This window comes from Astatotilapia calliptera, chromosome 16 (genome assembly GCF_900246225.1).
Source record: "Astatotilapia calliptera chromosome 16, fAstCal1.2, whole genome shotgun sequence".
Taxonomy (NCBI): domain Eukaryota; kingdom Metazoa; phylum Chordata; class Actinopteri; order Cichliformes; family Cichlidae; genus Astatotilapia; species Astatotilapia calliptera.
This window is the reverse complement of record NC_039317.1, coordinates 33364452-33389676: the sequence shown is the minus strand read 5'-3', so window position 1 is coordinate 33389676 and position 25225 is coordinate 33364452. Positions and strand designations below refer to the sequence as shown.

At 44.2% G+C, this 25225-nt stretch overlaps 1 protein-coding gene across 8 annotated transcripts in view; it reads left to right on the top strand.

Moving 5' to 3' along the window:
• Positions 1-25225, top strand: part of LOC113007774 (partitioning defective 3 homolog B-like) — a 223168-nt gene that overhangs the window by 110883 nt on the left and 87060 nt on the right. For 7 of the 8 annotated variants that reach the window (XM_026144697.1, XM_026144694.1, XM_026144699.1 and 4 more), the window contains 5 exons: positions 5357-5462; positions 5789-5919; positions 9712-9756; positions 17768-17983; positions 19940-20168. In XM_026144697.1, coding sequence (XP_026000482.1) covers positions 5357-5462; positions 5789-5919; positions 9712-9756; positions 17768-17983; positions 19940-20168 — 727 coding nt within the window. The remainder of the gene's footprint in view (positions 1-5356; positions 5463-5788; positions 5920-9711; positions 9757-17767; positions 17984-19939; positions 20169-25225) is intronic. The other variant, XM_026144696.1, reaches the window with a different exon arrangement.

The window sequence follows — 25225 nt, the reverse complement described above, 5'->3', positions numbered from 1 at the left end:
CCACGTGAGACGCTCCTGATGCTGTCTCAGGTTCAGGAGCTCCTAGCTTCTTCTCCAAAGACGTCTCCACATGGTGACACCGGCCTCAGCTTCAGTTCCATTTTATTAAAATAAACTGAAATCACAACATGCCTCGTTCAGCCATTCACATAGACACTTTGTATCTAACATGCACGTTCTGAAGAACGCATCAAAGGGCCTTAAGCCAAGTCCTCACCTACAGGAAGGGATTTCAAACTAAAGGTCTATTTGGTGACCTCAGGAGTGTAACATTACAGGAACATGCTTGTTCATGTCCCCTCAGGGATAGCTCAGTAGGTAGAGTGGTGGCCCCATGATCGGAAGGTCGGAGGTTCGACTCCACTGAACGGCTACCCTGAGGTACCCCTGAGCAAGGTACCGCTCCCCGGGCGCTGCACTGGTGGCTGCCCGCTGCTTCACTGGGTGAATGGGTTAAATGCAGAGGAACTATTTCCCTATGGGGACTAACACGCACACTTTACTTACTTTACTTACTTACTTACCTCTGAGTGAATGATACGCGCACGCATGTTTCACGTGTTCCAGACTTTATTCTTTTCTTTACTTTCGGTTTTCTTTTTACTGTAAAAGCTGCATCAAAGGTGGGCGTGTCATCTGCACCGAGTCCAGTAAAGAAGCGAATCTGCTTATTAATCACAAGAAATAAACAACGTCTCTGAGAGAAAACAAACATAAACAAAAACCATGATCTCGCCATCTCCAGTTGACTTAATTAGAGGGTATTCTGCTCCTGTTTTTCTCTTTTCTTCTTCCTCTCTCTCTGCTTCTTTTCACTCGCGTGTCCCTCGGGGTTGTTTTGTTTCTTACTGGAAGGTTCTGCCTGTGAGTGAGCGTTACAGAGCGCCTTCTATTATCGCCATTGTCCAGGTATTACAGATGTTATGGAGACAAAATCTGATGTACACTCGTGATGTAAATCAGAGTTTAAGCTGAAGACATATTTGATGGTATATTTGTCCTAATATAGAGAGTTCAAGGCGGCTGTGTGCACATTTGCATCGTCCTCAGTGTCTGAATGATATCAGTGCTTGTGTGTGTGTGTGTGTGTGTGTGTGTGTGTGTGTGTGTGTGTGTGTATTGGTTCAGGGATTTTTTTGGCCAGTATTAAACAGTGCTGTGTTTCTGTGTGTTTACACTGAGGCTGGCAAACAGCTCTGACCTTGAACACACTCTGCTGTTCAAATTCACCTCAGCTATCGTGTCATTTACATACACACATTAGTGTGTGTTGGCATACAGTAGCACATTCTCAGGCTGTGCGAGTTGTGTTGTGTGCTTTCACTGGTGTGGTGTGTGTGTGTGTGCGCGCTGGCCTGTGTTTTCACTGTTCTAATGAACTGTTTCACACACTGAATCCACAGTTTTTCTGGCACGCAGTCCAAATTAAAACACTGCACTGTTCTGTGTTTCAGAATAAATTCAGTGTGGTGATTCCTTACATACGCATCCATGCACGTCTCTTTCTCTTATCCATCATCTTCTTCTTTCAGTCTTCATTCACTCTTTGTTCTCTCTCTTATCTACTTAAGCTTAAATTCAGTACAGTTTCACATTATGCAGTCTTTCCAAATTTCCTCATGTTTATGTATTTAAATTGTTTTTGTGATGGACCACAAATGAAAGTGATGGTTTAAGAGCACCGTTTACAGATGAAGATCACTGCAGAAAGTAAAATGTTTTCTGGGCCTGAAGAAACTTAACACAGAAAAATAACCTTAATGATGTCATGCAAGACTTGAGTCAAGCTCTAATGTGGGATCCATCCCAGGTAGATGTAGCCACTGTGAGGTCAACATTATTCCACTGCATGTCTTTATCCCGTCTTCCTTCTCTCTCCAGCCGGTCGCAGCAGATGGCCCCGCCCCTCTCTGAGCCTGGTTCTGCTGGAGGTTTCTTCCTGTTAAAGGGAGTTTTTCCTTCCCACTGTCGCCAAAGTGCTTGCTCATAGGGGGTCATGTTAATGTTAGCAAACTGACACACAGATCTGCTGGTAACAGAAAGAAACAAACTTCTTTGATGGTCTGCATCATCACATCTGTCAGATAATCTATTAACATGCCCCAAACACAGTGCACAGCTGCAGCCGGGCAGACGAGGATCTGATATAATTACTGTTGTCCGTCAAAGCAACCGCGTCCCTGACTGCAGTAACCAGGTGGATGAATAACAAATCCAACCAAGAGTTTTATGAAGGGGGAATCCAGCTGAAGAGACTAAAGACTTTATTTTGCACCATGTTGTGTCTGTAAATGTGCTTTTTATGGCTGTGAAGTTTCTTTTACCTGTGAGTTAAACCGCCCTCGTGTGGCACCGCGAGGAGCTGCAGTCATAGTTTTGTTGTTTGTTTTTTCAATTCAATTCAATTTTATTTATATAGCGCCAAATCACAACAAAAGTCGCCTCAAGGCGCTTCATAGATACAGAGAAAAACCCAACAATCATATGACCCCCTATGAGCAAGCACTTTGGCGACAGTGGGAAGGAAAAACTCCCTTTTAACAGGAAGAAACCTCCGGCAGAACCAGGCTCAGGGAGGGGCGGGGCCATCTGCTGCGACCGGCTGGGGAGAGAGGCGGAAGACAGGATAAAAGACACAGGATGGCACATTTTGAAAAATATCATTGAACATCAAAGTTGAAAACTATTGTTACAGGTCCCTGTTTATAAGATTTGGTTTAAAAAGAAGTAACAGAAACACCACGGTCTGTAAAACCTGGCAGCATTCATGAGTTCTGTCGTCGAACGAGGCGATGTACGATTTTCAAATTGATGCCATAAATGTTTCTCACCTCAGATGAGGTTGAATCTTAAGGTCAGAGGTCAAGTTTTCTGTGAGTCTTTTGAATGTGATATCAAGCATGTCTCATAGGATTCTACATGGGATGTTGATACTATATAATATTTAATACTATGTTTCTCACCACCATTGTTTGTACTGATGGCATTCAATTAGATGAAACTTTATTAATCCCTTGGGTCGGTTCCTCCAGGAAATTCAGTTTCATAATTCAGGCATATCGGCATGCAGGGAATGATATATGGATAATGACACGTCATCTCATTATGAGTTTGTTATGTCACAAAGTTCCTGAATATGTTTTTTATTGGAAAACAAAATTGTTGTGATCAGAAACATTTTCACATGGATTTATATCTAAACCTTTAAACATGCTACACACGCATCATACCCACATAAGTAAAACATAAAACAACGTAACTGTAGAAAACATTTCACGTATATTGATACAACAGAGAAAACAACACTTTAACCTTTTTCTTTCTGCACTACAAACATGTTAAAGTGCGTTTAAAAAAGAAAACAGAATGAATATTTACTGAACATAAAGTTACTCCCTTCAAAGTAAGAGCGTGAGCTGCCTTGTTTCTTATAGTTTAAGTTATAAGTAAATGCACATTACAGCAGTAATCAGCAGCAGCTTCTCTCTTTATCCGGCTCAGGTTGGACGTTTGTAGGAGCCAGACCTGCCTTTCTTTGTGGTTTTGGGTCATTGTCCAGCTGAAAAAACAAACTGATACTTTCCACGCTCATGCAGACCCACTCAGTGCAACCTGACTCATGCTCTCAGATCATTAAGAAGACCAGGAGTCCCAGCAGTTCTCTTAAACAATTCCAGCTGAATGAACTGCATTAAACTGCACAGCTAAACGCTGAACGCACCACCAGTGCACCCAAACTTCAGACTGGTTCTGTATTTGTAAAACGAATGCGCCGGTTCCCCACGGCTGCTAAGAGAGAGATGGGTGGGGATGATTGGACCAACAAGCCGTAGACAAATACAGATGACAGGAAGGAAACGTGGAGTGTGGAAGAAGAGGATTCATCTGATACTGAACTATCATCCACACAACAAATGCCTTTTTCACTTCAAATAGAGGGAGTCAGTGAGAACTGTGTGTGTGTGTGTGTGTGTGTGTGTGTGTGTGTGTGTGTGTGTGTGTGTGTGTGTGTGTTTGACAGTTCAGCTGATTAAGGTGCTGGCAGGGAGGAGGAGAAGAAAAGGCTGAAAACTGAGTGGGAGATAAAATGATTTATGGGAGATCTGAGAGGAGAGATAAATGACAGCCAAAATATCAGATTGCAAGAAAGGCAGCAGAAGAAAAATAAAGCAGGTGATTAGTGTAGAAAGCGAGCGGGAGGGAGGGAGCTGAGAGGCTGCGATGCGTTCGGAGGCCGCCGCTTTCCTCTCCAGTTGCAAACGTCTCTGCTTTCAGTCGCACGTGTGCAGAGCGTATAAAGGACGCTCGGCGAGGACGGTGCTGTGTGGCAGCTATGCATTCTGAGAAGTGATGACTGTATGTAAATTACACTCGAGCGGATCGTGTGTCTGTGCATCAAGTTGTCATAAGCTCGTTTATCAGGCGGACGCAGCCATATCACTTCTGCACATCTGCACCAACTTTTGCTGTGGTTTATCTCTCTCTTTACTTTTTGCTCATCCAGCTGCTTATCTTTCCCTCCGCTTCCCTCTCGTCTCTCACTCGCTTTAGTTTTTATCCTTAAGACTTTCTGTCTGTGAAGCTTTTCGTGAGAATCGCTTTAACCCACTTTCTAATGTTCTCTAACACGTGTTTATTTGACGTGTTCCTCCACCCATTTTTTTGATTATTAAATAGTCACCGCTAATGGCTTCAGATGTGATTGTGAAACTGCAGCTACATGCAGCTGCAAGCTGAGGTGGAAATCAGTGTTGGGACTTCCTCAAAACACTCTCGCAGCATAATTCACTTCCTTCTGCTTCCTCCTCGTGTGCCATGTTTGAAAGCTGCATTTGTTATACTGTCGTCCTTACAGCAGACTCACAGTGCAGGCAGCTGCTTGGATGTTTTCTGCTACATTGCTGTGCACCAATAATCATCTCTGTCTCATTAACAGACAGCAGAGCAGAAATTCAAAGTGTTGAATGTAAAAACTACACAAGCACCTCCCTGAAAATCTAAATAGCTTTTGTGATTGGCCTGTTTTTAAATGATTAGTAAGATAATCAATTATTATTATTACTCCAATATGAGGAGTAATAGTCATATCTGACAAATATATTTTGCCTGTAAACAAATACCCAAATAAGCGTAACAAAGAGAGAGAACCCAGGAAGGGGCATTGTATACGTTCCCATCCCGGCTGGCACTGCGTGAAACGCCGAGCCGTGACCACAGCAACACGGACGAGTCGGCTGTACGAACATTCGTTTATTTATTTATGGCCTGGTTCTAGAAAAGATGCTTGGTCTGTTTTCTCAGGCTGTCGCGTCACCACTGAGGTTTTTATTTTAAATCAGATTGATTTCTTTTCTAGTAACCAACGGGAGTTACTCTCACATGGATGAGGAAGAGGACGGGCTGCTGTATGGACACGACGCTGATTTCAGCAGCTCCAATCAAAACTCTTATCTCCAGGAGAGGTGAGTATTTGTCTTCTTCAGAGGTTTTTACAGACTTACTCTTTATCCGCATGTTGGTGTCACCATCACAAAAACATTCGCTGAACTGTTGCTCACATTATTATCTTTTAGCCGTTCCTAAAAAATAAGCATCAGTGTTTCCTCCTTAATGTAAGCTCATTGCTCCTAACGCCGCTGCAGTTATAATAATCGACGTGCGAATGTTGTCTGCACGAGGGTCAAACAACATAAAACGATTCCCTCCTGTGTTATTAGAACAACACAGGATGCAACTTCCACACAAATAAAATCAGGGCTCTGTTTGCCTTGTGTTTCATTTGTTTAAGGGAAAAGCCTCACGTCTCCAGCCCGGCTCAGCCCCAGTCTCCCACCCAGAACCAGAACCAGTGGCAGATCCAGCACGTCAAAGCCTCGAAGAGCATGGACCTGGGTACGACTCAGAACCAGCATCACACTGGTGGGGACATGATCTTTCCTCGTTGTGCGCTCTGCATGGTGGCTGCGTGCATCCTCACATACATTTAAATATTCCTGCTGCATGACTGCTGCACCACCGGCATGCTCTCCACAGCCACATGCAGACTGACACCTGTCCCACTGCATGCAGGTGGGACCTCTGCAGAGTCACTGGCTGCAGCTTTGTGTTTGTCTTGTGTGCTTAATTACATCCTGTACTAAACAGAATCAGGTTCATGTTAAAGAATAAGCCGTATATGCTTTTACATTTCGGGGGCCTTGGACTGAGAATAGTGTGATTTGGCTTCTAGGAGTGTGAAGCTGCAGCATCTTTGTGGTTGACCTGTGAACATCTGAGACTTCCAAACTTAAGAAAGCGAGAAACAAAGTGCTAACGCGATGCAGGCTTTAGCTGCAGCTTCATTATGGTTTTTTATTCATGCAAACAGTGTGAGGAAGGTGATGCTGTGAGCTCACATCTCGGTCACCTGTTGCTCTCTGATTCGAGGGTGTGGAGACATTTCAGCGACTGTTTAAAGTCAGCTGTAGAGATGCCGCGTCCGTGTGCGTGCTTACGCCTGTGCTTGTGCATACATCAGTGTAATGTGACAGCGGATGCAGCAGCACAACAAAGCATATTGTTTCAAATGTCATTTCCCTCAGTCCTCCTCCTTCAGATGAGTGTGTGTGTGTGTGTGTGTGTGTGTGTGTGTGTGTGTGTGTGTGTGTGTGTGTGTGTGTGTGTGTGTGTGTGTGTGTGTGTGTGTGTGTGTGTGTGTGTGTGTGAATGAGACAAAGCAGAAGACTACTTGAGCTGCTCAGACGTCTGTTTCTACACGAGTAACAGACTGATGGTATGCACTACATGCCTGTACATCGCCTCCTTTGTGTTTTTGCAGCCTCGATCTTCATTAAATGCACGACAAATAAATAAGGATTTATTAACCGATTGCTTGAATGGCATGTTTTCATTGCCAAAGCATCAGGCAGCCACAATAACAACATCATATTAAGAAACGCCTCCGTTTTTTCCTGTACTGACAGCAAAAGAGCAAAATTCAGCTTCGCACAGAAGTGCTGCAGAGGGGAGGACCTTACATGTTTGGGATAAATGTTATCCCTGTTGGCTGGCCTGAAGCTCTGCTTGATCCCTCTCTGTTATGTTGCTATTCCCAGCATGCCCTGGGTCTCTGTAAAGTCCAGAAGAACATATTGCTCACACGTCACAAACAAGGCGAGAGCGCTGAAGCCGAGAAGATTGACATGGAAGAAAAATGGGCTAATTTTGGTGACACGTTATAATCTGGCTGTGACTCAGGGTGTAATGGAATTCATTAGGTATTATATTTACCTACAAATACTTAAAGATATTAGAATTAAGAAGTAAAGTATAAGTACTCAGTTTCCCTCTGGGACTAATAAAGTCTCTCTGATTCTGACGTAAGTTGATGTAACTTCCAGGTATTTTACAGGAAGTTTGTCCTGGCTCCGTCGTTATAAGGTCAGGGAGGCATGGCACTTATTTTTGGTAGAGGAGCAGACACCATATCACACTTACTTTGCTAAAATAAAAGGTCAGTTCAATAATAAAACATCCATCATGCATATCAATGCTGTGAATATTAAATAAAGATGTAAAAATTCAAGGTTAATCCATCTATAATATGACCCCCTCCCTGCAAACGTCACCCTATTTACAGATTCAGATGGAAGATTTTGTTTTGTTTTTATGCAAAAATACCAAGAAATGTGCTGAAATTTACTTACAGTGTGATTATTTCTTTGTTTCCTGTCAAATCCTGAATTTTCACCCTGTTGTAAGAGTTCGTAGGTAAATATAATGACATTATAATCTCATGTAATAGAGGGGAATTACTGCCTTAGTCGTGTCGGCCTCATCTTTTGGTGATGGTTTCTGTGATAGCGCTTCGGGTGAGCTTCAGTGGTTTTGTAAAAGTTTATAAGCTGCGGCAGAAAAGCCGCATTTGTTATCGCACCAAACACAAACGGAGTCATAACCGCAGCCCAATATTAACCACAACCGCCTCGCCAGTTTACTCAGCTCTGCTAATTTGAGCGTCAATTAGCAAATATGTCTCTGTCAGCACACGTGCCTTTGCATCGCCGTATGCAAATCAGGTTTCTCTCATTAGTACTGTAAGTAAAGTCTCAGGATCATATCGAGTCACGAGACGCGCGTGAGGACGGATTCCTGTTACGGAGCTCAAAAGGAGACGAATCGCGTGCACGGACACGCGCAAACGTCACCATGGCGATGAAAGATTTTTCACTTTATATGCAATCATAGCTGGACGTGAAAAAAGTTTCTAGCTGAATTCTTTTTTAACTTTATTTATTAGAGGCACTTTCAGCTTGGCACTATTTAATTAAAGTGATATTTCAAAATCAGGCAGTTTTGGATGTTTTATGGCTGCTGCAGCAGCAAAGAGCACAGCAGCGCCTCGGCTAGATTTAAGTGTTCATTTGCAGGTGATTGTTAGGAAAGCTGAATGTACGTGAGTGCAGCAGGGCAGCTTAAGACTGAAGCAGGAAGTGTTTGCTGACGAAGCCTCTGAATGCTGCTCACTGAAGACTACGTGGTTAGAGACGCTCAGGGGTCAGCGAATAATCCCGTCATTACACTTTTGCTCTTTTCACAACCTGTAAATGTAGTTTCATGTAAATAGTTCATGCAGTTGTGTTAATAAGTGCCACGAATGTGCTTTAGTGAGAGCTCATTATCTTCTTTCATATAACGACCACGTTCCCGTTAGGATCCCACTTCATGCTTCTGTGTGTTTATATAAAAAAAGAGCAGGACGCAGTTTTCATCTATTAATTGGTGGGTCATTTTTATTTAATTTGTCCTGATTTCATTTTTCAGTCCAATTAAAAACTGAAGAATTATTTAAGATCAGTTGCAAATGATGAACGCCTCCCTCGCTCACCGCCGTCCCTGTCGCTCCATCTCTGACACCTTTCCTTCTCTTTGCAGTAAACTTTGTTGGCTTTCGCTCGCATCCTTTTCCCTGTGAATTCAACCAAAACTTCATTTCTTCAGCTTCGAAGGCTGAATTTGAGTTTTATAATCATTATAAAAGTAGGCGACCGGCCTCCTGTGTGTGTGGTAACACAACACCGTGTGCATCACATGCGTGATCCCCCCGCTGCCGGGGAATGCGGTGCAGATCGTGTCAGAGGCAGGCAGTTTGGCGGCACGCTTCAGGCTTGGTTTTCATTAGAAAACTATTTGTTCAGAGAAGCCGTGTCACTGTGTTTGATGCAGCTCTGCTCATCAGCTTCTTGGCTTCAGAATAGAGGGAGAAAAAGCAAGAGGGGGACCGAGACGGAGGCAGAAAGCGTAGGACGAATTAACAGCGAGAATGTTGATCAAAGGAGGGAAAGAAAGAGGAGCGACGGGCTGGATGGACGGGTGTAACTGAAGAGAAAAGAAAACAGTGAAGTCGAGACACAAGCGGCAAAAGGGCAGAAGGTGAAGGGACACATGGGGGTCAGAGGGAAGAAGACAGAAAGGGAGGGGAGATGACAAATGAAGTGAGAGCAAGGGAGGAAGGGAAATGACTTAGCAGTAGCAGCGAAGCCGACCCGACATCACAGGAAGCAGAGCGGCTGCCCCGCCGTCGTGTAAAATGAGACAGAAAACACAATATTGGTTTAAAGAGCGACGGTGAGAGCAAAGAGCGGCAACGTCAGAAAGTAGAAGTACAATAAAAACAAGCATTTTGGCGAGACAGGTGTGTTTGTATGTTAACATCAGTTTCTTGTGTTTCAGTGGCAGATGAGAACAATGTTGGATCCCTGGCCGGAAGCAATGCAGGTGAGCCAAACTCCCAAACACTCCTGTATGATCCGTGTCGCACACACATGCAACACATTTCAGAAACAGTAAATTAGCCACAATAAATGAGAAACTGCGGTGTACACAGCAAACATATACATGCTGGACACTTTGAAGGTTTTTCTGGAGACAAATGGAAACAAAATTTGATAAAAAACCAAGAAAGAAGAGCAAGGCCTCACCTCACAGATGAGACCGATATAAGGGAGGAAGCAGTCATGTAATAGGAAAGCTGAAGTGCGGGCGGGCAGAGATGCACGATGCTTCAAAAGCTTTCACCACAGCAGCCGACGAGCGTGTTTTTAAAAGTTTTCATCGGAAACTTTTCTCTTTCTCTTGCCTTGAAGTCTCCAGCATTACGTTTGCGGCCTCTTCAGCATTAAGAGCACTCGTCGTTGCACTCTGAGTCTGCCTTTATCCTCCTCACTCAGTCCAGCACTTCTCCCACTTCATACGTGCTGGTACAGACTTTTATTTGTTAGCTCCATAACAATAAGCATGAGAGACAAGTTATGGAAACAGAGATTTAACAGTAATTTTATTAGATTTGGACCATAATGAGATAAAGATGCCGTGTCTGTTCCTCTTTCCATCATTCCGGTAAAATGATGAGGAAAACACACTTTTCCCTTCGGTTTCTCGTCTTTGGTTTGGAGCTGAGCGAGTGCCGGATCCAGGAAATGTGAGTAAGCAGACGAGGAAAGAGGGCGTGATGAGGACTGAACGTAAAAATGCAAAGGTGTGGACAAAAGTCCCAAACAAAGCTCTGTCAGCTTAAATCAACAGTGTTGATGATTGTGGACTGTTACCAGGGGGGAAGACTCGAGTGTTAATAATAGTGTTTATATTCTGGTACTCACTGACTACGACTGACAGATTGTAATTCAGGATTAAACTGTGGCCAGATTTACTTGTTTGTGCTCGGTCAGTCTGTATTTTCTTCGCTCTGCTGCACTGCCGGCTGCTGCCAGTTTTGAAGGTCCTGCAGGATAATAATAATAACAATAGTGATGATAATGCGTGCTCTGTCCGGTAACTCAGGGATGTTTTCTTTACTGGACTCCTGGATATCTGACATGTCGTATACCTCACCTCATGGTTTCAGGCCTGTTGAATGTCCAGTAAAGACACTTTATCTGGTTGGTTTCCAGATTATTTTCCCAAGGCCCGTTACACATTCCCCGTACCTGTTTCCTGTCAGCGTGTTTATAAGGCTGCACAGCCCAGAGAGCTGTTAAAGAGAGTGTGTGCCTGGCAAGCGCGACAGCCCACTTTCCTCTTCTTTAATCCAGTTTATAACTGAAATGCTTCCAGCAGCTCCACGATAGGCTGTCAGGACAGCTGCACGGACTTCGGAGGAGGGAGAGCGTGGAGTGGGATGGGGTGGGGTCCTGGGAAATGAGCAGTTTAAAGACAATGACTTCTGGGAATGTTGTTTACACTTCCAGCGATGGTCTTTCCCTCCACAAAGCCAAAGAAATCTCCGGACAACGACATCACACGTTCACCCACACACACGCGTGAAAGCTGTCGCCGTCATGGTGACAGTATTGTAATGGAAAGTCCCCATCATCCTGTGGAAAATGTGAACTTCATGTTATATTATAGTTCTGCTGAATTTGAGAGGCAAAGCGATGGAAATAGGCGACCGCGTTACAGACCGTGCGTGTGCATGTATGGAAACTTTCCCTTTAAAAGTGAGTGCGTGCACGTCTTTGTGGCTAAATGAAAATCCCACGTGTGGAGGCTGCAGATGAGCGAACGGTCTTCAGGAAAATTTTCAGAAATTCTTGCGATAAATAAACACAGAAAAGCCCCGCTTTCACATTCTGACAAATCGTGTCGGGGTTTGTGGTCAGACGTGTTTGACGTCTTTGTGGCGGCATTGAGAAATAGGAGCTCCGTCATTCTGGTAATGAATCAAACGAGCTGTGGAAGAGGAAACGCCGACAGAAGAGATGCTCCCAAGTAAACTCCACGAAGATTACTCGAGTCATTATTGGCTGCACTTGCATAATCAGAGCACATTAGCTCGTATGGTTCAGTAGTGCAGACTCATCCTTTAACCGCTGTGAGAAGGACGACGGAGTCAAACACACAAACTGCTGACAGGACGTAAGCGGCTGCAGCTGTGCTCCTTTCGCTGTGCCGAGCCTCGGGTGATGAAGGCGGCCTCGAGCTGTGTTTGTGAGCCTGCGTGCAACAGTGCACGAGAGCTGTTTCCATGTGAAAGTCAATTGTGGGGAATAAACAAGCTCCAGAATCGAGAACATTTCCATCCACGCGCACAAACGCCCTCAGTTGTTTCTCGAATATGCACGAGTCCTTAATACAGATGCTTCCTTAAGAAGTGGGAAAGAAAAGGTCTCGTGTGTTTATACTCACTCGTGTGAGGGTTTTTTCCGCCTGCAGCAAACATGTCTTAAACTGCCAAATTTCTTGTATGCCTTTGTTGCAGTTTTATGTCTTTGTATTGCCGAGTTTTGCTTCCTCCACCCACCAGCAGCCCTCGCTCACTCACTTTCTTGCCAACGCCATTCAGGCTTAGAGGCTGGCAAACAGGCAGAGGAGCTTAGGACGGACAGCATCTCTCTGAAAGTGTGTGTGTGTCGGGGGCCAGAGTGATGCTGAGGGACCCCGGTGCAGTCCATTGTCTGAATCGCTCCCCGGTGAAACTTTGACTTTGACAGCAGTCGCACGCTGACAACACTTTGCCAATTTGCGTCTTCAGAGAGCCGCATCTCTCTGGATCCCCTTCTGTCTCCTTTGTCTCTTCCTTCCTCTCTTCCTTCCTTTGTTTCCAGTCTCTCTGGCTCTCCCAGACTTTGCTTTGGATTTAACCTGAAAGCCACCTTGTTAGGCTGATGTGGATTGATGGATTAATTTGTCGCAGGGAGAGCAGCTCAATTTGTGTCTCGTGTCAGCGTGGCTGCGTGCACGCGTGCAGATCACGCTCGATGCCGCCTCGCATTAGCTCCTACCGGCTGTTATTAGAAGCAGTGACTGCTTTTCCATCATTCTGTGTTTTAACTCTCTTTGTGTGCACTCTTGGCTCTGCGCCCGTATACCTAATGACCTTTGACCCCTCTCTGTCTCCCCCAGTAAGCCAATAAAGGTAAGCAGTAATCGGGAGATGGTCAGAGCTGTCGCTTCTCGCTGGTTTGGCCATTCGTCCTTTCCAGGCTTTACAGGATGATAGCTGACGTGTGCTGCGCTGATGTTGTATGATGCATGAGACGCTGCACGTCGAGGTGGAGGCCAATGTTTAAGATTTCCATCTTTTAGCAAACCGAAGCGAGAATCTATGAGCCTCCACAGCTCGTGCATTAATGAGTGAAAAATAGATTCTCTTCTCCAAACAGCTCGTGCACATGGATCTCAGATGAAGGAGTCATTATCCTGCAGAAACGACACATTAGCTCTTGTTGGCAGCGAGGCCGGCGACCATCTGGTTTTTGGGGCGGCGCTCGTGGAAGTCCTCCGTGCTGCATATTTGCATTATCGTTTCTTTCGGTCAATTATTACAGCGTCGCCTTTCAGTCCAGCTGCATCTGCGTTAAGCTCTGTGGGAATCTGAAATAAATACTGAGACGTGAGATTGACGATGATGTCACGTGTTTGTACGGCTTATGATGCCCGTTCAATTATTACGGGCCCTGCGGGATCGGAAAACCTCATTTCGTCGGCCGGGATCTGTGAACTGCTCTGCACACATGTAATAAACAGGAAACGGTTGCTTACACAAACCAGACTGTTTCACACACACTCTTAGAGATGCTTCGTGTAGCCTGCACACCTCACCCTTTAGATCATTTTATTTTGAGGAGGAATTTTTAATTAAGCGTGTGTGTCTTCTCTAACGCGCATGCCGGGGCCGGGTGGTATTTGTGCTGTGATGTAATGCTTTTCTCCCCCCGATGGGACAGTGGGAGAAGCTGGATATTGTCTTTTTCCATGGAAAAGTGGAGCACGGAAATGGAGCTGCATTTCCTTATTGGAGCGTCCAAAGAGTGCTTGGGTTCATCAGAAGTTGGGGCTGTTGTTGGGTCTGCTGGCTTTGTTGCCGCTGCCTGCTGCTAAGCTGCTCCTTAGTGTAATTTTGACTTTGAAAGTAGCCCACTGCCTTCCTGCCAACAAAATAGCCTTGGGATAGCTTGGCATTCTCTGTCTTTGTGCTCTGTTTTTAATTTTTAATTTATATATTTTTTGTTTTTCCTCTCTCTCTCCCGTTGTCACTTCCATCCTTCCTTTTTCATTCCCAGGCCTGCTGTCTTTGTTTCTTTCTTCTTTTCTCCTCTGTTTTTCTCTGCCAACCCCCACCTTCCTCCTCCTCCTCTGCCTCCAACCATTTTGATATTCTTGTCTTACTTGTGATCCCCCCCCACACACCCCCCTCGCTCTCTCTCACTCTCTAAAAGCAGCTTAATTCTATCATCTTACAGTTGGACAGCAGTAATTACATTTATGACACAAATCCTGCTACTCAAAGCAAAAAATGTTTGTGAGAGCTTGTGTGTGTGTTAGCTATATATCTTTATAAGTGATTGTGTGTGTGTGTGTGTGTGTGTGTGTTCCCTGATTACCCAGCCAAACACCACAAAGCTATTTATAAAACTTCAGCTCATCCAACTACCGAGTGTTTTGCAAACAGTTTTTGGACTCGGAGGTCAGCCTGTGTTTTATTAGCTTCCTTGTTCCTGTTTTGCTTTTTGAATTCTAGCAAATAACACATGCTTTATCATATATATGCAGTTAAGTCCATACGTATTAGGACAGCAGCAGCATTTTTGTAGTCTTGTCTCTGTCCAGTCATTTCAGGATGTTTTCTCGTTGTTTCATTGTTTAAACACAGACGTGATCTGGAGCTGATCTGGTTGCTGGAACTTTCAGGATGAGGTCCAAAGAGGTGTTGATGCAAATGAACGAGGCCACCATAAAAAAACACAATAAAAAAGTGGAAAAGTCAACAATCTGCTACATTCTTAAACATCACCATCAAGTTTAATTGATCTAAATTTAATTCAGTTTTATTTACACGGCGCCAAATCACAACAACAGTCGCCTCAAGGTGCTTTATATTGGAAGGTAGACCCTACAATTATACATACAGAGAAAAACCCAACAATCATACGACCCCCTACGAGCAAGCACTTTGGCGACAGTGGGAAGGAAGCCTAATCTTGAAAGTAGAGATAGTGTCTGTCTCCCGAATCCAAACTGGAAGCTGGTTCCACAGAAGAGGGGCCTGAAAACTGAAGGCTCTGCCTCCCATTCTACTTTTAAATACTCTAGGAACAACAAGTAGGCCTGCAGAGCGAGAGCGAAGTGCTCTAATAGGGTGATATGGTACTACAAGGTCATTAAGATGAGATGGGGCCTGATTATTTAAGACCTTGTATGTGAGGAGCAGGATTTTGGATTCTGGATTTAACAGGAAGCCAAAACAGGAGAAATCTGCTCTCTTTCTAGTCCCTGTCACGACTCTTGCTGCAGCATTTTGGATTAGCTGAAGGCTTTTCAGGGAGTTTTTAGGACTTCCTGATAATAATGAATTACAGTCGTCCAGCCTGGAAGTAATAAAAGCATGAACTAGTTTTTCAGCGTCACTCTGAGACAGGATATTTCTAACTTTAGAGATGACTATAACATCTAGTTCTTTTACTGCATCTACTTAAAGTTATCAGGTGAAAGTGGTGCATGGGGGGTTTCTTCTATCACGCAGCAGCTCAACAACTGAAAACTTGTATTTAAAATGATTTTGTTTGTTTGTTTTTCTTTGTTTAAAGGCAGAGTACACGTAGCTTCAGCCCGTTAGCCGCAGCACACGGTCCTGTTGAGCTTCTGGAAGTCATAAACTATGTAATCATACTGTCAAAACAAATACAGATGCTTCTGTCGCAGCGTTACAGTTACACAGCTAACACCCTGTCATACTCCACGGCATATATGAAAATGCAAATCAAGAACAATGAGTCACCCGATGTAAATAAGATTTGGGAGTTCAGCAGGGACTAATGAGCTGAGACGGTAAATCATGTGCTAAATGCTAACAGCACATAAAACTTTTCATAGTTTCGGTGTCGTAACAAAAGGTTGTTGGACCACAGCTGGAAGGGAACTGGTCTGTCTGCAGAGTAGACACTGACTGGGTTATATTTGCTTTTCTTAAACTGGTTCTAGTGGTTTTTTGTAGGTTTGGCTTTGATGTTCGCAAGGAAAAGGATGTTTTGCTGATGGCTCACGTAAATCTAGTGTTTCTCATTAAAAAAGTAAACCTGAAAGAATTTAATTTGAGTTTCAGTCTCAGTTTTATGACTTTTGTTGGAACATTATTGTTTAATTGTTTCATCGGTTCAGCTGTTCGGCTGTCGCTCCTGGGTTGATCCAGTCTGGAGTAATCACCTGGCGCTGTGGTGATTCAGTGTGCCTCTGAATGTCATGTGGGCAGTGTTTATGGATGTGAGTCTGACATGTTGTGGCCTTTGCCCGTCTCCTCTCTGAGCGGACCACTTACATTATGCATGTGCACACGTTCATTGTGAGTTATTACTCGTTGTGTGTTTGTGTGCGTTTGGTTAATGGTTGTTTAAATAGATGTGGAAGTCGCCTCCTCAGTCCTCGGTCATCTCCTGTGCAGTGAGCACGCGCGTGTGCACGCACGCACGCACAAACAGCAGCAGCGTGTATAGGGAATCATTAGCTAAAGTGATGCAAGTTTAGCTATCATGAATCACAGTGGCATCATATCGACAGGCCACGGCCAGCAAGGAATCCGGAGTGTGTGTGTGTGTGTGTGTGTGTGTGTGCGCATGTAAGGATTACCAGTATTTTGAGCTGGCAGCTAGCCCAGCCTTCCTCCCTTCTTCCTCATTTTTCTCTGTCCTCCTCTCTGCCACCGGGGTTTCCCATGATGATATCCTCTGGAGGAAACTTAATTTGCTCCCTCCCAGTCATCTTTCCTCCTCCCAATCTTGTGGCACAGAGTGACACTTGCATTACCTCTTCTCCCTCTTTTGTTTAATAAACAGCAATCCTCTGAAGTGGTGGAGACATCACAGCGGGGCCCGAGGCTGAACCCGGTCCGGATGCTTTTAACTTGGGTTTGTGCAGCACATAGCAGCAGTTGCTAGGTTGCCTGCAAAACGCCAAGAGTGCAAGCTTTGCTGTTTCTCCAAATGTAGACTTTGTGTGCTTGAAACGTGAGGCTCTAACACACATCTGATGTCTCTCTTCCTCCTATGAATACTTGTCTTCTCATCCATCGTTCTCCTCTTCATCATGCTTCCTGCTAGATCCCTCCCTCCCTCAGTAATATCTCTCACAGCATACTCGTGATGATGGATGGAGATCTCGGGACGGTGAAGCAGACTTCCCATCCATCACAGACTCAACAACAGGATAGTTAACTGCATCGCTTTTTTATTGGCACTTCTCTCTGGAGTTCAGCCGTAGCCTGGCGGGTCTGGCTTTGGTCCTCGTGTCTCCTTCAGGGTTTTAACCTGATCACGGAAAGGTGCAGCAGCGATAAAGCTTTTTTCGATCGCCACACCTGGGCAAAGGTGTCTCTTTCCTACCGTATATGTGCAGGTCTTCTGTGGCACTGAAACCAGGAGCAGAGCGACAGTATCTACATCGCGGACGTGCAGTGAAATTCTTCAGATTTGGCACCAAAGTTTAAAGATGATCTAATCAGAATTTGCCGATCAAAATTGAACATGTTTTTGGTCAGAAATTAAGATGTTTATTATCAGAAATTCTTCAGAGATGCTTTCTGACCCTTTGAACTTAATGCAGTAAAGCAAAGGGAGATGTGATACTTCAAACTAATCTAAGCTGTCTACTGCGGTTTCATATTCAAAACCACTGTGTGCTGCCAAGCCTGTAGCTTTCTGTGCTGTCAGTCTCACCTTCAATGATCAAATGCAACCTGACTGACTGTCAGGAGGAGACACCTGCAACATGCTAATATTAGTTCCTTTTCCCCCCACAGCATCATCAAGCCCCGTGGAGCTCGGCCCCACCCTGGGCCTGAAGAAGTCCAGTTCCCTGGAGAGCCTCCAGACGGCCATGTTGGAGGTCAACAGAAAGAACGAACTCCTCCCGTTCCACCGCCCTCGCCCAAATATGGTGAGGGGAAGAGGCTGCAACGAGAGCTTCAGAGCAGCTATCGATAAATCCTACGACGGGCCGGCTGAAGATGATGACGGTAAGCGGGAGAGAGAGACGCGTGTCTGCGATAGGCTGACGATGCATTGTCATTCATTTGTCTACACATCACATGTTGCTGCGTTAGAATGTCAGATTTGTATCTGCAGCTCGGTCCGATTGGTGACATTTATCTTCACCACGTTCACGGGGAGTTTTCTAACGCAGTGATTGATGCCCGCTCAACTTACCGCCGTGCGCTAGGTGTTCCCCAATTACACTTTCTCAAGTAAAGTGTGACAGGGGCTTTGCAACAAGCACCTTATGCCTCCAAATATCAGCACATATTCAACTCCCAGCTGTGTTATTAGCAGCCAAGTCTTATCAGTCACCACCAGAGTAATGAGTCGGCTTGTTTCAGATCACTACACTCACACAGGATAGGACTAATAGGGCATTTCAACACACACACACACGCCGCGGCCACATCTGTCACTATCCTTCTAAATATTCAACACTTTCAGAGCTGCAGTTAATCGACAGAGAGCACTGAATCTGTCTTTCGTTTCTCTGCTGTGTGCTTCTCTTTGTCTGTTGTCGTCACTTTTTGCTTGGGTTTAAATCGTGTAAATGCTTATCGAGCGCTGCCTGTGAGAGGTGAGTTTGCACTCTTTAGCCTGGACCTGCGTTTGTTAGAAAGGCAAACACTGGTAATATTTTGACAGTCCAAACGAAGCAGTTAATGTGCAGCAGATGCATTGTGTGGGGTCCTGAGCTGAGTCCAGCTAATACCACAGGAGAACAGCGTGTCACAGTTTCGAATCTATTCACTTGTGATGAGTCAGTGCCTTTGAGGCCGTTCTTCAGCTGGGATGGATTACTCTCAATACTTTTTCTTATTTCTGTTTAATTTGGATCATTTCTTTATTTCTTTGGCGCAGAAAAGATGAAAAAATCCCGACTTTATGCTGACATGTGACGAGTCTCTGGCATCGACCTGCTTTGAAGAAAATATTCTGATTATTGCTTCAACCTGTTGTTGTGATATTTGCACATTTTCTGAAACACTAAAATTCTGTGAACAAGCCTCACAGGAAAAATAAAAACCCACATATGTGCACAATTATCACAGCAACAAAAACTCTAGTGAGATCACGTCTGCTGCCATTGTGGAGCATGATGCTGTGGGTCTGCAGCAACACACACACACACACACACACACACACACACACACACACACACACACACACACACACACACACACACACACACACACACACATTTCCATCCTCCCGGAAGACGGTCTTGGTAATTAATGCTGAAGTGAATACCCAAATAAAATTAAGCCCCATTTGAAGTCATAAATTTAGTTTGGTTAGCTTATGAAATCTGACAAGGAGTCTATAATTTCTGCATGTTTGTGTGTTTGTGTGTTTGTGTTGCATCTCAGACCTCCAGTCTGTCAAAGAACCAATGAGGCGTCACGGTTTACTCTGTGAAGAGCAAATCAACTCTCTGTAAAGCTGATAAGTGCACTGTGGAGAAAAATGTAAACTCTGTCTGACACTTTGCACGAGTCGTTTTTATTTGTGCACATTGTTGCTTAATGCGTTTGTTTTTTTTGGCCTTGACCCTCTTTGTGACGTGCTGTGTGAGCACCAGGCTCAAACTTGTAGGTGAACGTGCAAGAAAACGACCGTGCAAACAGTTTGTACTCACACAGCGGCATCGGCTAAACGTGGAAAAGTCACCAGCATCACTGACTGACTGGTCGGGTCACACCCCCAGAACAGTGCGTTGTTTTTTTGTGTAGTTTATTATCAATAAACAACATTTCACAGACATCACCTGCAGTCATCGTACTTAAAGCTGCCTTTGGTGGTCTCTCCTGCACAGCAATCCTTCAGGTCAGGTTGATGATTCAGATGTTTATGTTTTATTGAATTAAATCCAAAGTAGTTGTTTTTGCTACTTTGTTTCATCCTCCTTATATCGTTCTTCTCTTTTTCCCCTCCAGATGATGGTACCGAGCCCAGTTCAGGTCGGGACACGCCTGCGAGTAGTTCCTCTCGGCAGGGAGTTGGTGACCAGGCTGAAGAAAAAGGCAAAAAAGAGAAGAAAAAGAAGGTAAAAACAAAGAAGAAAGAAAAGAGCAAGGTGAAGGGGAAAGAGAAGGAGAAGAAGAAGACCGAGGAGCCCGAGGAGACGGAAAAGAAGAGCAAGAAAATCGGCTTCGGTCTGCTGAGGTGAGGGATTTTAAAACGAGTGCTAGCATTAGCTTCACTTTATTGTGTCTTTGTAATAAAATACAAACTTTGAGCAGAGATGCACCACAGCAGACTAAAGATTCAGTTTAAACAGACGTTATAAAAGCCAGAAACCCTGCTGTCCCCACGGCCGACCCCACGGCCGACCACACGGCCGACCCCACGGCCGACCACACGGCCGACCACACGGCCGACCACACGGCACATATCAAAGCTTTGAAATCATTTCTCACAGAGCGGTGATTTCCAAAACCAACATCAAAGCGTTTATTAGACCAACGTATTTGTTTTAACGTGTCACCAGCTTCAGTTTCACATTATTCACACCATCCAGACTTCAGTGGAAACGTGGTGGTGCTGGTCTGGCAGTCTGCTCCGCTTTGCTGAGCCTCACTCAGTGAAGTTTAGTGTGTTTGCTGAGACGAGAGTGGAATTTGTGTCTTTCTCATTTGCACTTTTAGATATCAGCGTTTTTTTACTGTTTGCTGATCACTTTTTTGTCACCGATAAGCAGTCCTGAACTTTTCTGCTGCTGCTGGATGTTCTCTGTCCTCTCAGAGCCCACGAACCACCAGCTGCACAGGATCAGGTCAGCTTTTGTATCATTGCAAGGAGCAGAGTTCACTGGGCCGTCACCTTTTCTTTGTTTCTTGTCAGAAAACCCGACGTGCATCATCAAATATGTTTACATCCCACCTGCGTTCGTACCGTGTCGGACAAAACATGAACACTGAGCTCTTTTTTTGTGCCTTCGTGAATCACTGTCACGTGCTGCAGGGCACAAAGACCGCTCTGAGACCGGTGCCCACATTTTCCTTAAGAGGCCTGAAATTTTCACTCAGAACTATTTTGTATGATTAAGACTGCACCTCTCAGCGTGACTATAACATACGTAGCATGAATGAGGCAAAGTGTTTCAATGAACAATTTACTATACTTTCCACCTTCACTGCTGCCTACTATCAGTGTTTTTCCCCACTGTGGTTCTGAAGTGGGATTTCACATGACTATTACACAGATACAGATCTTCAGATAAACAGCAACGTGCAATTTGATCTGCAAAATAGAGCCGCAGCCTTTCAAAATACACTCACAAAAGCAGTCTGTGTGAACTGGGACACAGAAAAGCACTTCCAGATTTCAAAGTCCCATTTTATCACAATGATTGTATCTCCAAATTGCATGTTATTTAAAGTGTAATATTAGGCAGTTGGACTAATATGCACTAATTTTGTGTAATCGAATAGGTTTAATTCTTTTTCTTTGAAAGTTCTTTCACCTTTCCCCCGATCTCCCTTCAGCCGGCTTTGTTTCTCCCATTCTTGCACCATTTAATCATTAGGAAATAAACCTTTATGATGTGGAGATAGAGCCCGTTTTATTGTGTTAAAATTCTATCTTTGTTATTCAGTGGACTGTGTAAACGGCTAATCTAAGCCTGTTAATAATTATGTCAGATGTTTTTTATTCTTCGCTAAGTGTGACCGAGTGTGAGGATGACTAACGGAGCGCTGTGTCCTGTGTGGTTTACCTTTACAGGAGCTACCTGTCTGCCTCCTCCGTTTATCCTTAGTTGAGCTGAGCTGTGCGTACGTTAATGCCGCCATCCTCCAGCCCTCAAAACACAAAGAGACCTTGTAACACAGAACTAAGTTCCTGATAACTGAGCAGAGATGAGCAGCTCTGAGTTTGATGAAAAGTTGACCTTAATCAGCTTTGCATGCGTTTTATTGTCAGCTGTGTTTGTCAGTAGTAAAACTGAAGGTCTGTGATTCACTCTGGTATTTCTCTGTTCTCTGGAGGGACTTTGTTGTTGAGTTTTCAGACAAATTAAATATTGCGATATTTGAGGATTGTGAATAAAGCTGCAGTCCAAGATCAGATAACAGGAAGTGTGTGTGCGCAGAAAGTGAGAAAAAGGGTCCTTTTCTTTGTGTGTGTGAACTGATCTTCATCATAGCCTGAGCTCGTCTTCAGGAATAGTTCTCCAGGCTTCCTGAAGGACGTTCAGAGCTTTTCTTTCAGCGTTTCTGCCGCTTGTTCAGTTTCCTGTCGAGATGATCCCACGGTAGATTAATAGCGTAGAGGTCCGGGCTGTGGGAAGGCCAATCCGTGACGGTTTTTGTTGTTTGTGTGTTGTTTACTGCACTGGCAGCGTGTTTGGAATCACTGTCATGCTGAAAAATGAAGCTGTTTCCAATCACATCCTTTCCAGATGCAAGAATCTAAATCTGATGGTACTTAAAAAAAATCTAAACAGCATTTGTTTGCAGAAATAAATCAATGCTGCTCCCTGTAAGCTGCAGCATTTTATTATATTGTCACAAATATAATTGCTGCAAATGTCTTTGAAATATTTGATCGAAATATTAGTTTTGATGCTATCTTGCCCACTCTTAATGGGAACAAACAATCTGTTTTTGCAACAGGCTGCTAGTAACAAAGTGGCCAACGATCCAGTTTAAGACTGGTTCTCTGTTTCATGCAGAAACAACACAGGTTTCTCCCTCAGGTGCCTTTTCATGCTTGAATGATTCACAGATCAGTGTTAAGTGGCTTAACAAAGAAACACCCAAAAACAACATTCCTCCGAAAATGTTCAGGTACAACGACTGAAACCGATGAAAGCAAAGTAAACTCTGAAAGACCCTCAGAAAGTCTGGAAACTGTAGACCACCTAACAAAGAAAACTAGAGCACAGTGTACCTCGTCTGAAGCAAACGTAAAGAAATGAGGAGAGGATCAAGACTTTTGCACAGCACTGCATGTATCTAGAAGCCTGGTGAATCTTAGCTTTGGACTTGAGATGAAGGATGTTGTTTAAACATGTTATCAAAATAACTGCTGATGTCATTAATGACAAAACGTTTGATCATCATCACTTTTGTCTGAAATCAGCAGTGGAGGTCCAACAACAACAACATACCGACTGGGTCCTAAACTCCGTTACTTCAGGTCCCAAAGTCAAACGAACACTGCAGCATCACTGAGAGTTAAAAACTGTCTAAATTCTTTCATCTGTAATAAAATGATCAGTGTTGCTGCTTTACCAGGTGTAACAATTAAGTTTAACATCCAGGCATCCATGAAAACAGAATTTATTAAATTTAACAGAGTTAGAAGTTAGCAGGAAGTTAGCTCGCTAGTTAGCTAAGCATGATATAGCATGTTCTGACTGAGAGATTTCTGGAAAATTCAAACGTACAGCTCTGCTATCACTTCCAACATAAATAAGGACAGAAAACTAAACAGCAGTGACGTTTGTAGGGTTACTGAAGTTGGGCTAGCTGGTATATAATGATGTGCTACGTGATCGCTAGCGACACAGCTATGTTAGCCTAGCATAAACACAGTGAAGCTGGAGGATGAACGCTAACTTTTTTCGATAAAAGTTAACTTGAGGGTTCCTGATGGTTAGAGACAAATGCAATCACATGGCAGGATGCTGTAAACGGACCAAACTTCAGTCAGGAGAACAACTGAGATAATATGAGGTTAGTCATTCATATAAGATAAGATAACCTTTATTTGTCCCACACGTGGGAAATTTGTTTTGTTACAGCAGAAAGTGGACAGTGCAAAGTTACATAGCAAAAATTATAAAACATTATAAGGCGTTTAATGTGCCTCATAATCCAGTGCGCCTTATGGTCCGAAAAATATGGTACATGTACTAGTATTTGATGACTTCATATAAAATACACACTGCAAACAGAGCTAAGTAACGCAGTCATAAATCATGTTTATATAAATAGTTAAACGATGACAGAATGTACCTCCTTCTTCTCTTTCCTTCTGTTGCTGGTTTTTGTGGGCACACCTCCATCACACATCACAGACTGAAGGATGTGGTTTTTCCACCTCTTTCGCTCCATCGCGTTTGTCTTTGTTTTAAGCACCTCAGAGTTCAGCGACGGTTACAGCGATACCTTCTGCTTGTGTTCATCCACCTCTCTTCCTCTTGTCTGCCACTCTGTTTGATTACGGTTTGGACAGCCTACGCCGCACACCCGAGAACATCTCCAGTTTAATCTAAGCGAGCCTCCTCTCCATCCATCCTTTCATCTAACCCCCGGCTCTCCCATCGCATCTCGCCACAAGTGCTTTAAAACCATATAATACACCCGAGGATATTTTTAGACCTGTCCCCTACACCTCCTCGCTCATCACTGTAAGAAGGTCTTGATTAGATCCCAGTGATAATCTCAACCTTTCTCTCCTTCTCCTCTTCCTTGCCATCTTTTGCAGCGACCACCCCCCCCCCCTCTCTCCATTCCCACCCCGCTAATCTTTGCATCATTCCAATTTTTCCCTCTCCGTCTGCTCTCTCCAGCTCCCGCTCTCTATCTGCATTTGATTGCATGTAATGGTGGTAGACTGAGAAGGCAAATTGGTGCTATTCAGTACAGTTCAATCTGGGGCGAGCTGCTGATTTGTCATATTCATCTAAGGGCACCTTTGATTGGCCTAATGGTCTGGAGGAGAGGCAGTATGGGATACTCTGCCTTACTGCAGCTCTCTGGTTGTACAGTAGTAAGTGTGCATGTTTGTTATAGACGGTTCGCACGTTTGAAACTTCAATTCAACCGCTGCGTTACCTCGCTGATCGTGCACTGCCTCTGAAGACGCTTACTTTACTGGATTTTGTGATTTGAATTGTTAAGTTGGATGAAGGGAGGGTTCAGCGTTGCAAGTACCTGCAGTAACGTAATTACTGTATGTCTCATTCTCATCGTTAACCCCGGCGATAACGTCCAACTCTAAACGTTTGCTTCAAATGCCCTTTAAAGTGGACAGCTGGCTCCGTCATCTGAACCGTTGCCACTTGCCAATCAGATATGCCAGTCATCTGCGTGTGTGTGTGTGTGTGTGTGTGTGTGTGTGTGTGTGTGTGTGTGTGTGTGTGCGTGCACCGTGGTAACCGGCCCACCGTCATGAATATTCATGTGCTGATAAAACACGATTGGTCACACAGTCAGATGGTTGTCATATAGTTGGCACATGGTTACTGTGAATCTTCCAGAGAGTGTGTGTGG